Source organism: Ornithodoros turicata, chromosome 2 (genome assembly GCF_037126465.1).
Source record: "Ornithodoros turicata isolate Travis chromosome 2, ASM3712646v1, whole genome shotgun sequence".
In the NCBI taxonomy this organism is placed as follows: Eukaryota; Metazoa; Arthropoda; class Arachnida; order Ixodida; family Argasidae; genus Ornithodoros; species Ornithodoros turicata.
Genome location: NC_088202.1, coordinates 9,199,175 through 9,214,542, shown reverse-complemented (window position 1 = coordinate 9,214,542; position 15,368 = coordinate 9,199,175). Strand labels below are relative to the sequence as shown.

General features: G+C 44.4%; 2 protein-coding genes and 1 long non-coding RNA gene across 3 annotated transcripts; all 3 read left to right on the top strand.

The window, feature by feature from the left end:
• Window positions 1-1,610: 1,610 nt before the first annotated feature.
• Window positions 1,611-3,842, top strand: LOC135383077 (uncharacterized). Its single transcript, XR_010419653.1, has 4 exons — window positions 1,611-1,708; window positions 2,716-3,023; window positions 3,434-3,492; window positions 3,714-3,842. It is a non-coding gene; the product is annotated as an uncharacterized LOC135383077 (long non-coding RNA).
• Window positions 3,843-7,044: 3,202 nt separating this feature from the next.
• On the top strand, window positions 7,045-8,850 carry LOC135384308 (uncharacterized protein K02A2.6-like). The gene has a single exon (XM_064613514.1). It carries the CDS (start codon window positions 7,045-7,047, stop codon window positions 8,848-8,850), a length of 1,806 nt encoding a protein of 601 aa, XP_064469584.1.
• An 888-nt stretch (window positions 8,851-9,738) lies between these two features.
• LOC135384307 (uncharacterized protein K02A2.6-like) lies at window positions 9,739-10,770 on the top strand. Its single transcript, XM_064613513.1, has one exon. It carries the CDS (start codon window positions 9,739-9,741, stop codon window positions 10,768-10,770), a length of 1,032 nt encoding a protein of 343 aa, XP_064469583.1.
• Window positions 10,771-15,368: the final 4,598 nt, after the last annotated feature.

Here is a 15,368-nt window from a genome sequence, read left to right as displayed (position 1 = left end):
GTTCTTGTTGTTGTGGCAGGTGGATTGCAACTTGTTGATATGTCGTGCGCATTAATTTTGCTCATATCACACCGGTGTGTTCATGAGCCCATACTGGCACACATTCTGATTCGGTGTTAACGGTTGCAAGCTAACATGTCCAGCACGTTAAATATGAAAGATATGGAAATGTTTAAAACATTTCAAAAATATCAAAAATACCTAGATGTGCGTGACAAATGTGCAAGATAGAACAGCAGTTCTTGTTGTTGTGGCAGGTGGATTGCAACTAGTTGGCATGTCGTGTGCCTTATTTTTGCTCATATCACACCGGCGTGTTCATGAGCTCATTCTGGCTAACATTTTGATTCGATGCCAGCGGTTGCAAGCGAACATGTCCAGCACGTTGAATATTAAAGAAGCCAGCATGGAATATAAAAGAATAAAAGAAGCCAGCTGTGGTTGCACTACTGTAATTAGCTGACTGCTACATCAAAGTCACCCATGCTGAAATGGCCTCCCTATTATACTTCTCTAACGGTGCTGGAACGAAATGGGAAACGCGCAAAGCGCTTAATCACACCCGCCAGTAAACTGTCGTCATGACGCTGCCGCTCTCGCAACAACGATCCCACTTTGGGTCAAAATTGTATTCCGTCCGTGGTGAGTTCTCTCTGTGCTCGATCCATTGTTTTGGCACGGATTCATACAATTTGAGAGGTCCACGCTGTTGAAAATCCTCCTTTTACGGCGCTGCTTCACTGGGAACCGTTACGGCACTTTTTGCCGACTCCAAATCGCTGCTTCACGCGTGCACCGTGTTTCCTGCTTTACTGAACTTGAGTAGTAAAGGGGCGGTCAGAAACTACGGCATAGCTAAACTACGGCACCCCTGTCCCTGAGCCCTCCCTTACAAAAACAGTTTTCACCTTTTAGTAGTCCTGTAGTTATGTACTTCCTTTATACCATGTCACCTCTCTATGGTTTGCTCCTTCCTTTGTACCCGGTATACAGATAGTCTACCTACCTCTTGTGCACTTCCTTTAGCTTTCACCGCTGTGGCCGTTTTAACGACTTGGTATGCAGACTTTTGGTAGACCATTAATGTACCACTACAATAGCGCTTTCATGCTGTTCATTGCGGATGGCAATAATTTGGAATGTGGTTACTGATTACATTACACTTTAGTGACGTTAATTGGACCTTGACCGCAAGCTCACTTGCAGTGAGTTTGTACAAGCGACACGTCAGAAAAATAAATAAAATCTTATATTCACTAAGAAAAAGTACTAAATTTCTGACTAACAGTTGTATCGCAAATAATTCTACAATTAAGGGACTGCAGATGTTTATGCAGTGGGGCAGCATCAGTGAAATCCACAGAAATTCAAGCATCACAGTAAGTGGAACAATTCTTAATACCAATATGTTAAGAGTCACGGTTACGTAATGACATGAAAGAAACAGGAGATTGACAAAGCAACAGCACACTGTAAAAAATAGTCGTGAAAAATACGGGCATATCACCGCGGGCGCGATCCCGCGTTTTCAAATCACGCACGTTTCCTGTTATTTCGCGGGGGAGGATGTGTCTGGGCATGCGCACTGGATCTGCATGGCCTCCAGCAACCGGCAGCTGTGTGAGGAACGCAAGCGTGCCCCGACTGTCAAAATCGTCAAAGTCAGAGCTGTGCCTCACTCGTGGGCTTTCGCAATACGATTTTGAAGGTATGTGAACTCTTATTATGTCCTTTATGCTGTCAGCTTTTTGGAATAAAGGGAAATATGCGCCGCCGTTGTGTGTTACCAAATACGTAGTGAATGACGCCTTCTTCAACGGAATGTTGTCGCCTTCCGCTGTGTTCTCATTTGTCACACTGTCCATGTCGCAGCCATGCATGTTATTAAAACTTTCTTCTCAAACCACTAAAATGAGCAATGTGTAACATTCTGGAACTAGTGGATGGGTGTGCGTTCATCCTCGTGGACATTTGAAATAGGCCGGGGTTCACCAACGCCGGATAACGAGATTGAACGCTCAACCGAGATTGAGTACCCTTACACCTTTTTATTAAGAATGTTAATTCGGGACGCAAGATTTATTTTAGAAATGCTTGTCAGTGCTGTCGAAAGAGAGTTGAATCACACTTCCAAGTCGAGGGTCCGTTGATCTAGTTTAACCGACGTTGATCGAATGAGGCCATTGTGTACAGCCGTCGTTCATATAATTTTAAGTGTTTGCACTATTTATGAGGCAAATATCAACGCTCTACACAGAATGCATGAAACAAACATGTGGATTAAACAGTAGCAGAAATATTGGTAAAAGAGTTGCCGAGACGTATTTTTCCTTGTTCCGTATACGCTAGAGTATATCTTCGTTGTTAGCACCAAAAGCGCTCGACGACATCGCCTGATGTGAATGGGTATCAAGTTACGGCACCGCACTGATGGCACACCAGCAAGAACAGCCCGCTTTGAATGGGAAGAATAACGTTTGCGCGTCTCTGAGTTTAACGAAAATCTGGCGAAGGGTACGCGATAATGTTGTGACGCGTTTCGTTAGCTGAGCGGTGTTTGCATGAAGTGATAGTGTAGCAGCACAATACTTTTTTTGCTACACAGCTTTTACTCTGACGCAGACGACACCTGTTCCTTTTCAGGCATATTCCTCTATACGCCCTTTTTTAATACTTTCGTGGACTTATCTCTTTCTCTATTTTATTACCAAACAGGGTCTGGGCGTATACAGACAAGAAGCGAGCAGTAAACGAATATGTTCTCTTCTGTGAATGCAAGCTATCTCAACTTGCTCAAGTATACCTTTATGACTATCAAAGGCACTTCCAAATACATTCGTCTATGCATAACGTATCTGTGTCATGTACCCAAGGAGACTGGAATGGAAGCCGCAAGAAAGTTCCTGCAGCCCATATAGGGCTCCCGTGATGAACATGGCTGCCCAGGAAAACATATCTTTGTGTTGAAGCCGGTCTGTGCATATTTTAATGAAGATTATGAGGTCTGCACCTCGTTCCACACTGTAAGTTCTCATGCACCGTCTTGATTCTGAGAGTTCTGTGATAATATGACACATTTCTTGGTGACACACATGAAAAAGAAAATGTCAAAGGTCAATGTATAGTATGATTGATGTCTGAAGGTTGTGTCAGGGCAGGGTGTATGAACTTTAGTTCAGACACGCAGTTCTAAAGGCAGCAACTAGGCAATCACAGGCGATTTTCTCCATTGTCTCTGTTTCCTGTCTGTCATTGATACGGCAAAGTGCAGAGAAAAATTTTGCAAGCAGTAACGAGCGCACAATGCTTTATGGTTATTTTTTTATTATATATTTAGTTTCTGTTTAATGTTGCATATTTTCTTGTGTCTGATGATTATTATATGAGAGTTCAACTGTTTGCATTACTGAGTGAGGTATCCAATCTTTCTTAGCACAAAGCTGGCCAGACAGCTGTGGAGTGAGGACCCCCAACACCACGCCTCTGCTATTGGTATGAGTGCTTCCATTTCTTGGAAGTTTCTTTTTTTTACTGCTATTGGCACCTTGCAGTGGTCATTTCTTCTTCTTTGTGTAAAACACATTTCTGTTTTGTGCAACTGAAAGAAAGTATGCTGTCACAAAACAAGAATCTGTGCTGCAGCTGCAACATGGGCTCTCAAAGCATTTGCAGTCACTGCAATAGATTTATGTACATCTCTCTCTCTCTTATAGGGTCATCAGTACTACACTTCTCAGGCATTGTTCTTCCCTTGGACAGTGACAAAACGCTAACCCAATGGTAATCAAGCTTAAGTAGCATGCCTGTTTGCGTTCTATCACTCATTTGCGAACTGGGGTAAAGTTGAAAGGTAGGTATCCCATTAGCCCTTTCTTAGTCTGCAATTTGGTGCTGATTATTTCTATTTGGTCCACATTTCCCAAAATTTCATACTTTTGATCGTTAATCATTGTGCTTTTGAGGCCCTATTTGTGAGTCTTGGTATTGTTCCTTGCATCTTCTGCATGTGTTCGTTAGGATAAGCTGAATACTACAGGGCACAACAGAAATACTTCTGTGCTTTCACATACTTTGTCCACGTATGTGCATTGTGCTTTTCAAAGTGCACAGATTCAAACTGTGTGTTGAGCACTTCAGTTAATACATAAATATGTCTTGTCTTTTCGTATGCCTTACACTCAATGTTCCTAATTTCATGTTTTGTTCTGATTTCAGGAGCCATTCCAAGCAGCTGTGCTGGAGAAAGTTACTGCACTGTACATTTCAGTGAATATATTGCTTTATGAACACATAACAGGTGTGTGGGTGTCTGATAATAATACAGGCCAAACACTATTTCATGAAATGACAGACAGTAATTTTTACAGGCTGGTGCGTGTTTCTATAATACAGTATCCAATCATAATAATGGTTAGCCATTAAACAACAAGAACACGGTCCCATCTTTTAGCTCAGGTTAACACGTAATGTAGGAATATAGCGACATGTGAATTTCACAAGTTTGTGTCGTATATCTCGAAAAAACTTCTCAGTCTTTTTCACGGTGTTCACAATTAATACAGCTGCCATGCATTTCCAGGTTTCTTTTTTTCAGGGAATATTGTTTGCAGTGCAGCTCGCACTTGTCTGTAAACTGCCTCACATCTTTCACATTTGTGCGCCTGTACAGTTGCAATATCATTTTTAGAACGACAAATTTCGAAAACGGAGAAGAAATGGAGGGGCGTGGCCCGCCCAGGGTATCCCTGGTGGGCAGACTTTGGCCAGACAGTGGGTAGATTTTTAGTCACCAAATTGTCGGTAGACGTTCTACAGGAAGGTGTGTTCCAATAGCCCATAAAAAGGTGACGTGGGTGATAGACAGTCTGGATACTTTCTATACACAGTCTCATGGCTGGGTGATTAATGTTCTACCCACTTCCTGTAGAAAGGTGATCAATCTTTTTGTAAGGGCTGCGCGTATTTTTCCCCGCGCGGCGCGTGTGCAGGGTGTTCTTCGCGCGCTTATAACATGCAGAGACATGCAAAGAAGGGTCATACACAAAAAGTACGGGTGAAAATATATTTATTAATGCCAATTGTAATGCCAATCAAGTTGAGATATATTTATTAAAGCCAATAGTGCTGGGAATTGTGCCAATTGTGATGTCCATCAGGTGAAGGAGAATTCAAGCTGTCAAAATAAATCACAATTGGTCTATGCAGTCCAGTGTTAAGCATGGTTTTACGTGAGAAAATCAGTGTTTAAGAAGGTCACACTCCAGAATAACGAGTCTTTATGTAATTTTGTGTGGTATTCAGCATGTATCTCTCAATTATTCATTAATTTAATTAAGTTAGAGGCGTAAATAACTACGCGTATGAATACTAGGAAAACAACGCTTCAGAGGTTCGGCCGTTCGGCTACCATTGGGGACGAGGCTATTATAGAAAATGGAGTAACGACGGAGCTGTATGGTGTTGCGTGATGTGCTGCATAAAAAGGATAATCACTGCAAGCTCTAATAAAGCATATGTTTCTTCTGCCGATTTCGTCAGGTATTTTTCAGACCTGTAACGACTTTGTGTGCTAACACGCGCGTGTAACTTATGAAGGAATTCATTGGTGAAGTGACATTTATGCAGTCGTAGCTGTTTTGGACAGGCAATCTGGTAGCGAAAAATGTCCACGATAGGCAACATATAAAACGTACCGCAAAACTGCTGTGTCGACCATTTGTCACGACGGTAATCACGTACATCACGGTAAACATCATGGAAACGTCTCTTGCTTTCCTCGGCCTCGGCCTACGAAGAACCGCTAATGTTATGTTTGATAAGCGCCGCGAAAGTGGTTTAGCAAGGTAAAACTGTGCCGGGAACGCCGTCACATGAGGGATGCGTTTAATTAAATCACAGTGAAAGATAGCAAAGGAATGTTACTGGTCATGTAGAAAGCAGATCTCGTTCACCAACATATCAATGGATTGTTTAAATAGTGTTCCTGTCAATGGACAACTGACGTTTTCGTCCCGTCTAGACTGAGGAATGTTGGCCCAGAGCTTGGTTTCTGGATGCCACAAAACACTTCTCGCCAATGTGGTGCACTGTGACTCAATGGGGCATTTACAGCTCAGTGTCATTACCACATGAGGCAAGTTGACTCTCTCAGGTGCTGTCACTGCAGTGCTGTAGAAGATCCAGAGTATATTCTTTGTCATTGCCCACACTACTGAGCTTTCCAAACTGCCATTTTGAGATCTCAATAATCTGCACTCCTGCCCCTCTCTCTAAAATTTCTTGGCCTATAGCTAAATCGAGCCCACGAATGCCTGCTCTCGAAGCTCTTTTGGCAATTTTGGACTCCATCAGACATTATTTCCTTCCTCACACCACAAGCAGCTATGGGGTAGAGTACCGCCCCAGGCAATGAAACTCTCTGTCCATCTCAAAATAAAGTTGATGAACAGCATCTGCAACTTCTGTGAGGTGGTTAAAACCACTCTTATAACTACATGATACAGACAAAATACAGAAACCGACACTTCCTCAGGTAGGACCTAAGGAAGCGTGGACCTCCATGCGAAACCTTGTACAAATTAAACTTAAACAAAAATCTTCAGTGTCGGTTTCTGTATTTTGTTTATGCGATCTACAGGACTTGACTCCCCTCTTCGTATATCAACCACATGGTACGTGTAACCTAGGAATGCTAGTATGTGGGTGGAGTGACTAGCTTGCCACAGTGCCACAAATAGGAACACAAATGGCTGATAAATCTGCTACAGAATCTGGGCCAGGACGATGAGCACTTGGAATCATCACAGTTTTCAATACCATGCAGAGGAAGATAGAGTAGAGTACCCTCAAATTTTGTACTACTGTTGTGTTGTGTTGTATGAGTGAAGTGAAGGAAGACGATTTGCTGCCTAGGCTCGAGCGCGACGTGGCAAGAACATTCTAGTTCGGGCAACGACGAAGAAGGATTATTTTGTATAGGCTCTGGAATAAAGGGTTACGATACCACATATTGGCGCAGTCGAAGCTCAACGCTGAACCGCTGCGATGAATTTGCATCCTCCACCACAGTTTCTACCAGTTCCTGGTAAGCCGTCAATACCATGGGAGGAATGGTACTTACTCTTCGAAACTTACCTTACGGCTTGCGGCGGTGACTCTTTCCCCAGTGAACGCAAAGTTTCTATCCTGCTAAACTGTCTTGGCGCGGAAGGCCAAAAGCAGTATCGTCACTTGCCGGATATTTCTATTCAGAGGAGCACGGGATCGGCTACAACTTCGCCTCAACCTGATGCCGCGTCTGCTGGAGATACTGCTCCTCCTCAGGATCCTTACGTCGTTGCGGTCATAAAGCTAAGGACTCGTTTCACGACGAGCGTCAACAGAACTGCCGAACGCTACAAATTTCGTTCGCGGGCTCAGTTTGCTGAAGAAACTGTGGACGAATATGTCTCTGCTCTCACGGAACTCGCTTCCACCTGTAGCTTTGGGAGCCTCACCGAAGAAATGATCTGCGATCAATTTGTTGAGAAAACTGATCGAAGAGAGATACGGGATCGTCTCCTCTTGGAGCCTTCCCTGACCTTGGACTCTGCCTTGGTAATTGGAAGGCAAGTCGAACAGGCCATACGAGAATCGGCTTTGCTGTCGAGTCCAGTTCATTCTTCGCAAGTAGCAGGAATACGTAAGAATGATTCCGCTCCAGTGAAGGCCAAGTGCTTCAGATGTGGATCGGCGAAACACAAGGCAAACCATCCCTCTTGCCCTGCCAAGGACAAAATATGCCGCAAGTGCCACAAGAAGGGCCACTTCGAATCCGTCTGCCGCTCAAGTACGAAGCAACGGAAGATGGTGCGCGAGCTCGACGCCTCAGTATTTGCCGTCACATCTGCAACACCTTCAGCAATCTTCTGTCAAGTTGAGGTCGACCATATTCTGCTGAGGATGTTAGTCGACACAGGATCGTCAGTCTCCTTGCTGCCCATTACTTTATACAAGCAGTATTTCAAGCACCTGCCGCTCGAACATTCTGCAGTTAAGCTCAAGTCCTATTCACATGAAGTTATTCCTGTCCACGGAACGTTCACAGCTTTGGTGAGCTTCGCCAAACGTTCGAAAGCCTGCACTTTCTACGTCGTAAAGTCTGGAACTCCAATATTGGGTATTGACGCCCTTCATGCACTGTGTATCAAGTTGGATGTCGCACAGCTGAGATGCTCTCGCGTACAAGCTGAGTCAGACGACAGCATGGAATGCACTGTCCCAGATCAGTTTCCACGTCTATTTGCCGACGGGTTAGGACTTGCAAGAGGGTTCTCTCATAAAGTTACTGTCAAGACTTCAGTGATTCCTGTGCAGCAAAAACTGCGACGGCTGCCATTAGAAGTCCGACAGAAGGTATCCGAGGAACTGCAAAAGTTAGAGCAAGCGGACATCATCGAGCGGGTTGACGCGTCCGAATGGGTGTCTCCCATCGTCGTCGTCTGGAAAAGGACCGGAGAACTGCGCTTATGCGTCGATCTACGGAAACCAAACGAAGCAATCATTGTGGACAGCCATCCACTTCCGCACGTAGACGATCTGTTTCACAAGTTAGCTGGTGCTCATTTCTACTCGAAATTGGACCTTTCGTCTGCGTATCATCAACTGCAGTTGGCCGAAGAAAGCAGGAACCTTACCGCTTTCATCACTCACGAGGGTCTTTTCCGCTACAAGAGGGTTTGCTTTGGCCTGGCCTCGGCGGCAGCAGCTTTCCAGAAAATGTTATCTACTGTCTTAAAGGGTTGTGAACGAACAAACAATTCACTACCTGGACGACAATCTTGTCTTTGGGAAAAACCGCAGGGATCATGACAACAATCTCCGCATGGTTCTCCAGCGGCTAGAAAGCTCACTGTTACGTCTCAACAAGAAGAAATGCATATTTGGCGTTCAGGAAGTACAGTTCTTGGGCCACAGGATAGCTAACGGCACGTTGAAGCCATCGCAGGATACGTTGGAAGCCATTATTCAGGCACCCAGTCCGCAGAACGTATCAGCACTTCGTTCGTTTCTGGGCCTTGCAAGTTATTACTTGAAGTTTATTCCACACTTTTCTTCTGTGACAGAGCCGCTACGACGACTCCTTCGGAACGGTGTCCCGTTCACTTGGACTTCTGAGCAGCAAGATGCTTTCGAAAGTGTCAAGTTACTTATGAGGGACTGCATCCCGTTAGCGCTTTTTGATTCGTCCTTGCCCACGGTCGTTACGACTGGCGCCTCCAATTGCGGGCTTGGCGCCGTTCTTCAACAGCAACATCCTGAAGGGCTCAGAACAGTATGCTTCGCATCAAGATCCTTGTCTTCTACGGAAGAGGCCTACTCTACAGGCGAAAAAGAAGCTCTCGCATGCCTCTGGGCCTGCGAGAAATGGCACATCTACTTATTTGGAAGACGGTTCCTTCTGCGGACCGACCATCAAGCGCTTGTTACATTGCTGTCGACTCAGGGCTACGGACGTCAACCAATGAGGATTGCCAGATGGGCTGCACGGTTGTTGCAATACAATTACGAAATTCAGTACAAGAAGGGGCAGGACAACACGGTGGCCGACGCACTATCGCGCATGCCACTGAGCAACACCGAGAAAAAGTAGTACCTCCTACAGCACTCCGGAAGCGAATCATCAGTCTGGGTCATGAATCACACCCAGGAATAGTACGTACGAAGCAACGGATTCGCATGCGCTACTGGTGGCCAAAGATGGACTTGGAGATAGACGAATACGTTCGAGCTTGCCATATTTGCAGCACGGCGGATAAAACAGCCGTTACAAGACATGCGCCGCTGCAACCCGTACCGTTTCCTTCCGGACCCTGGAAACAAGTTGGAATCGACCTGGTTGGACCCTTCAGCAACTTACCGTCAGGATGCCGTTTCGCCATCACTGCCGTGGACTATTACAGCAAATGGCCTGAGGTCAAAACGACGCCAAATGTCACGACGGATACAGTAATCGCATTTCTCCGGCAACTTTTCGCAAGGGAAGGGTATCCAGACATCATCGTCTCTGATCACGGCAGTCAATTCCAATCACATGCATTTAAGTCTTTTCTACAAGACAGAGGCATCCAGCATCGCCAGTCTTCGGTTTACTACCCTCAGTCCAATGGACAAATAGAACGATTCAACAGGGTGCTGAAGGGCTTCATACTTCTTAGCGCTTCAGAACAAGGCACCATACTTTGTGACTTGCCGAAGTTTCTCGGCATTTATAGGAGCACACCGCATGCTGCTACACAGCTTTCGCCTGCAGAATTGTTACATGGGAGCCGTATGAGGACGCGGCTGGACGTCGTGGGATTTTCTTGCCTTGAGGGTAACATCATTGAAGAAATGACCAAGCTGCGGACGAGGGTCAAAGACTATCAAAAGCGTATGAAGCAGAACTTCGACTCACGAAACAGGGTTAAGCAGCCGGCGTTCGAAGGTGGCGATTTTGTCAGGGTTAGGCTCCCGGGAAGCCAGCCCAAAGGTTCATCGTCATTTAGTTCTCCACTGCGCATTCAGGAGAAAGTGGGCCCGGCGACATACAGGACGAGCGATGGACGAACGTGGAATGCTTCACGGTTGTCCGCCTCCCGGCCGACTCCGTCTGGTTCAACGGATCCAGCCGGTTCATCAGGTCAGCTCACACCCACGGTGTATCCCAGGAACGAAGACAGTCACGCTGCCAGTCCTCCACCTCGGCGCTCTCAACGAAATCGTCGTCCACCCGAGCGTTACCCATTGTAAATATTTTCAAAGGGGGGACATATGTTGTGTTGTGTTGTATGAGTGAAGTGAAGGAAGACGATTTGCTGCCTAGGCTCGAGCGCGACGTGGCAAGAACATTCTAGTTCGGGCAACGACGAAGAAGGATTATTTTGTATAGGCTCTGGAATAAAGGGTTACGATACCACAACTACTTTTTCTGAATTACTTGTAATTATGCAGCAGCTACATAGGCAGCAGTTAAAATGCTACTCAGAATTGCCAAAACTTTATGCTAGCACTCAATTCTTTTTACAAACTTTGGTTTGTGATGTGACAAATGTTTCGGTGACTTCCATAGGCCCGGTTTCACCAACTCTGGTTAACTGAACCAATATCAAGGGTTGCCAATCCTCGAACTGACACTTAACATACACTCCTTTTTTTTCATCGGTAATGTGGTGAAGCAGACAGTTTAATGACCGTTCATCTTAGTTCAGATGCTGAAAAGGTTGGTGAAACTGGGTCATTATGTAGCATTTGTGTTCTGGTGCTGTTCAATGGTTTTTCGAGGGATTCAAACTACAAAAAAAGGTTAGTAATAAAAAAAATTCTTGGCATACCTACCTACCTACATATATGTCCTGGACAGCATGTAAGAAACTCAACAGAATATAAATGTCATCATGACATTGGTACACATACTGATACCGAAACAAATCGGAAGGGGAGGGCTGGGTTCCACGAATGGGCACTTGTTCACTGCCTCCTCTTGAAAGAAAAGTAGGACCGAAAGTCGCGTGCTCTGTCAAAGACCACCATAATCCCCTCAAGACCGTGCCTTTTTGATGCGAACTCGTCTCCCCTAGCTTTGAGCGTAGCTCAACTGTACCAAATTGGTGGCACTGTTGAACAGTATGATGTCATTTGTTTTTATGATGAACAGTATGATGTCATTTGTACCGTTTCTAAGGCACTTTGTATGCCAGCAGTGTACTGTCTGCGAAAGGTAGTTTCCGTGTCCACTTCAAGAAGACTAAGTTTTTTAAGAGGCTTAGAGGATGCGTAACTAATGTGTGATTCCCACTAAATATCGGAAGAGATGTGCACACTTAAATACCTGAAACCCTCAACTCAATTAATTGTAGGATCAAAATTACGTGGTAATATATTGAGGTTTGTCTCGTTCACAAAAGACATCATTGCACACTCTGCAAAGTGCATCGGTAGTTGCCATGGCCTACATCAATCATAGATACTGCGAACCACCCATTGAGCATAGTCAGTCCGCGGTACGCAAAGTGAAAAGCGTCATTGCCCATTGTGAACATGGCCACGCAACAGTGCTTGCGGCTTCGCATTTCTCACTAGTTTCTTTCATCACTTTGTTATGAGATGACTAATGCTTTGCCAATTCAACACTTGGAACTTTGGAACAACTTTGCAAAGCATATGTACTCGTATGCACTTCCTTTAATCGCTTCAGGAGTATTTCTTCCGTAACATATCTCAGCAAAGCAGTATGTCATGTAGGTAACACAATTTTGGCACAGTATTTGCTTGATATGTCCAACAAGCAGGGATATCAAATCTTTGTGCCAAAATGGTGTGCCACGTGTCCGTGTAAAGACGAGTCGCTTAGATGGAATAGGTACAGCATCTTGATGTTAAATGCAAGAAGTTAACGTTTGACAACATATATGTCATGGGGGATATGTTTATTAAGAAAAAAAGAAAGGAAAGGTTAGCCAGGCAAAGAGCCGGCTTGCTATTCCGAAAAAAAAAGGGGGAAGGGGCAAACGACAAAGAAAAGGAAGGAAAAAGAAAAAAGGGGGATCGAAACAGAGGAAAGAAAGAAAAACAAAAAGCAACAGAAAGAAAGGAAAGGGAAAGAAAACAAGAAACAGAACGAAAGGGAAGGAAAAGAAAAGAGAAACAAAAAAAAAGGAAAGGGAAAGAAAACAAGAAACAAAAAGAAAGGAAAGGAAAAGAAAAGAGAAACAAAAGGAAAGAAAGGAGAAACACAAAGAAAGAAAAGAGGAACAACAAGAAAGAAAAGAGAAACAGAAAGAAAGAAAAGAGAAACAAAAAGAAAGAAGAGAATAAACACTAGCACAACGTTACATGCAGTTCACGAGTCCTGAGACTCGGAGAAAACCGAGGAGAGCGGCAGTGACAGCCCACTGGTTGGGGTGCAAGACGGGGCCAAGAAGAGCGGCCAACGAAAAGTCGTTACAGCCAATCTGGAGCAGACGGCAACGGAGGGTGTCCCTATGTTGAAGGTGCTGCTGGCAATACAGGAGTTGGTGTGGGATGTCCGCTTCCACTCCACAGACATTACAGATTGGTGAATTTAGCCGACCCATCTTGAAGAGAAGTGATGGTGTACGGGCAACATTGAGACGTAGGCGGTGGAGAAGGGATTCTTCTTTACGGCTAATGGGTTAAATAGAGCAGTATATCATACACATCAGAAGAATGCCAACACTTCAGTGCTTTACCTTTACCTGTTATTCTAATGTTTACTCTCCCTTCTATTGGAATTATGTATTTCAGAATCATTTTTGTATTACTGAATTTTAATTTGGCAATCCTTTCACATGTCTTGTGATAGACAGGTTAGCAATGTAAGCAGTGTTTATGTGCCTCTCACAACCTGCATCTTTATGCAAAAGTACTCCAAAAGCCGGGAGACGACATAACTAGACAAAAAAGTAGAGAACTCCAACTTAACATAACAAAATAACAAGGTTTACTCAGACGTTTCATCCGTCATGCGACAGACATCATCAGTGCCAAACTGAATGAGCGATTGCACAACCGGTCATTATTTAAGGAGATGGAAGTATTGTTCGGGGAAGGGCCACGGTTTTTCTTAAAAACCGAGGGGGCACTGCGTATGTTCCGAGACTCTAGAAGCTTCCTGTGTCCCCATCTTTGTTCTCTCTTGTTATGTTAAGTTGGAGTTCTCTACTTTTTTGTCTGCATTTTTATGTCTGAGGGTGTTTTTGTGACAAGAGGGCAAGGGTGCCGGCAACATGGCACATGTTCACAAAAATGCAGAACCAGAGACACACACACACAAAAAAAAAAGTATAGCATAACACAGTCCCAATCATTTTGTCGTGTCCTTTTTGATGTGTCGTCTGTTCTACTGTTGTTGTTTTTTTTTCGTGTGTAGTTTCTGGATTTTAAGCCCAGGAGCAGTTGCTGTAGAGGATGATGAGAACATATGAAGCATACATTTTCTCATTCTCACATTATGCTGTAAGCAGTGTGAAATACAACCCAAAAGGAATTTAATGAGAGAAAACTTGTCATCAAGATCAGTGTGGGAACATTGCAAAGGAAAAATAATTCTGAACCATAATGGATTCCTATCCTATTTAATGGTACAGTATCAGATGAAAGTAATCCAAATAATATTAAAGAAGTAACCGTGCAAATTATCAGTCAAACAGTGAAGCTGGCTGCAGTACACTACAATGTGTCACATGTAACAATATCAGTGTTTCCAAAACTGACACATAAACCTTTGGGGAGGCCGCAATTGTCAAAGCGGGGGTTACACCAGTTGGCGAAAAGAAAAAGCAGATGAAATGAACGCAATATGCGACAAAACCAAGGAAACTATCACGCTACAACTGCAATATATTCAAGTTGTTTTTAAAAAATAGAAGTTAGTTCAGCGCACAGATATCAGCTGTCGAACACACAGCCATCCCGAAAACTATGCCCATCTTCGTTGATGCACCCACGAATTCACAGGAAGACCGCCGAGGCTTTCCCACTCGGATTAAGTATCTGTACCTTGAACTGTGAACAGTTTGGTGTACACTCCAGAAAACGAGAACAGCTGATTGCCGATTTCATGGGCGCGGCCATGCGAGCCGACAAGGACAGTTCAACAAAAGAGCAATTTGAACGCGAATGTGGCGCTAGTGGTAGGCGCAACAATTTGCACTTCAAACGACGGAAAGTGACCAAAAATTAAGCAGCGAGGATGCGTGCTTGCTCATTTGTGATTATTTGGGCCTGTAATCCACATCACGGTTCAGAAAAGCTGCTAAAAATGTCGGTGACTGGCACAAAAAAAAAAACGAGTTTGCAATGTTTTTTACCGTTTTCTGTTTTGCGCTTCCTTCCTCTTTTTTTCTTTCTTGTTTTTTATTTTTCTTTTATTGTTTTTTACTGCTGTCGGTTCGTTCCGGAGCCCTAGCTTGGAAAGCTGCTCCTGTTTAGTTCGGTATAAATCGGAATGTGGGGGCAGGGGGAACAGTCCACCGCTCCTCGAGTTTTCACGGTGCTGGCTCTGCCCCCCCCCCCCCTCCCGAATTTTCCCTCCGAGGACCTCTATGAAAATGCCGTACTTCTCAATCTCTAACTCCATGTCCAGCAGTGCTCTCCTTCAGGTTAGGTTATAGGTGAGGTTGGGTTAGGTTAGGTTAGGGCTCGCTCCCCCTTGCCGACTTCCGAGTTAGTGCGAGCGAAATATCTCGATAATGGAAAATCTGAAACGGTGCACTAAAAACAAATGTCACCTCTGTGGATAATAATTTGAAGCACATAGATGAAGGGTTCATCTCATATCGAAACCGATTGCCAGCAATTCTGCTCGTTCTGTTTCTCGAAGAAAGAAA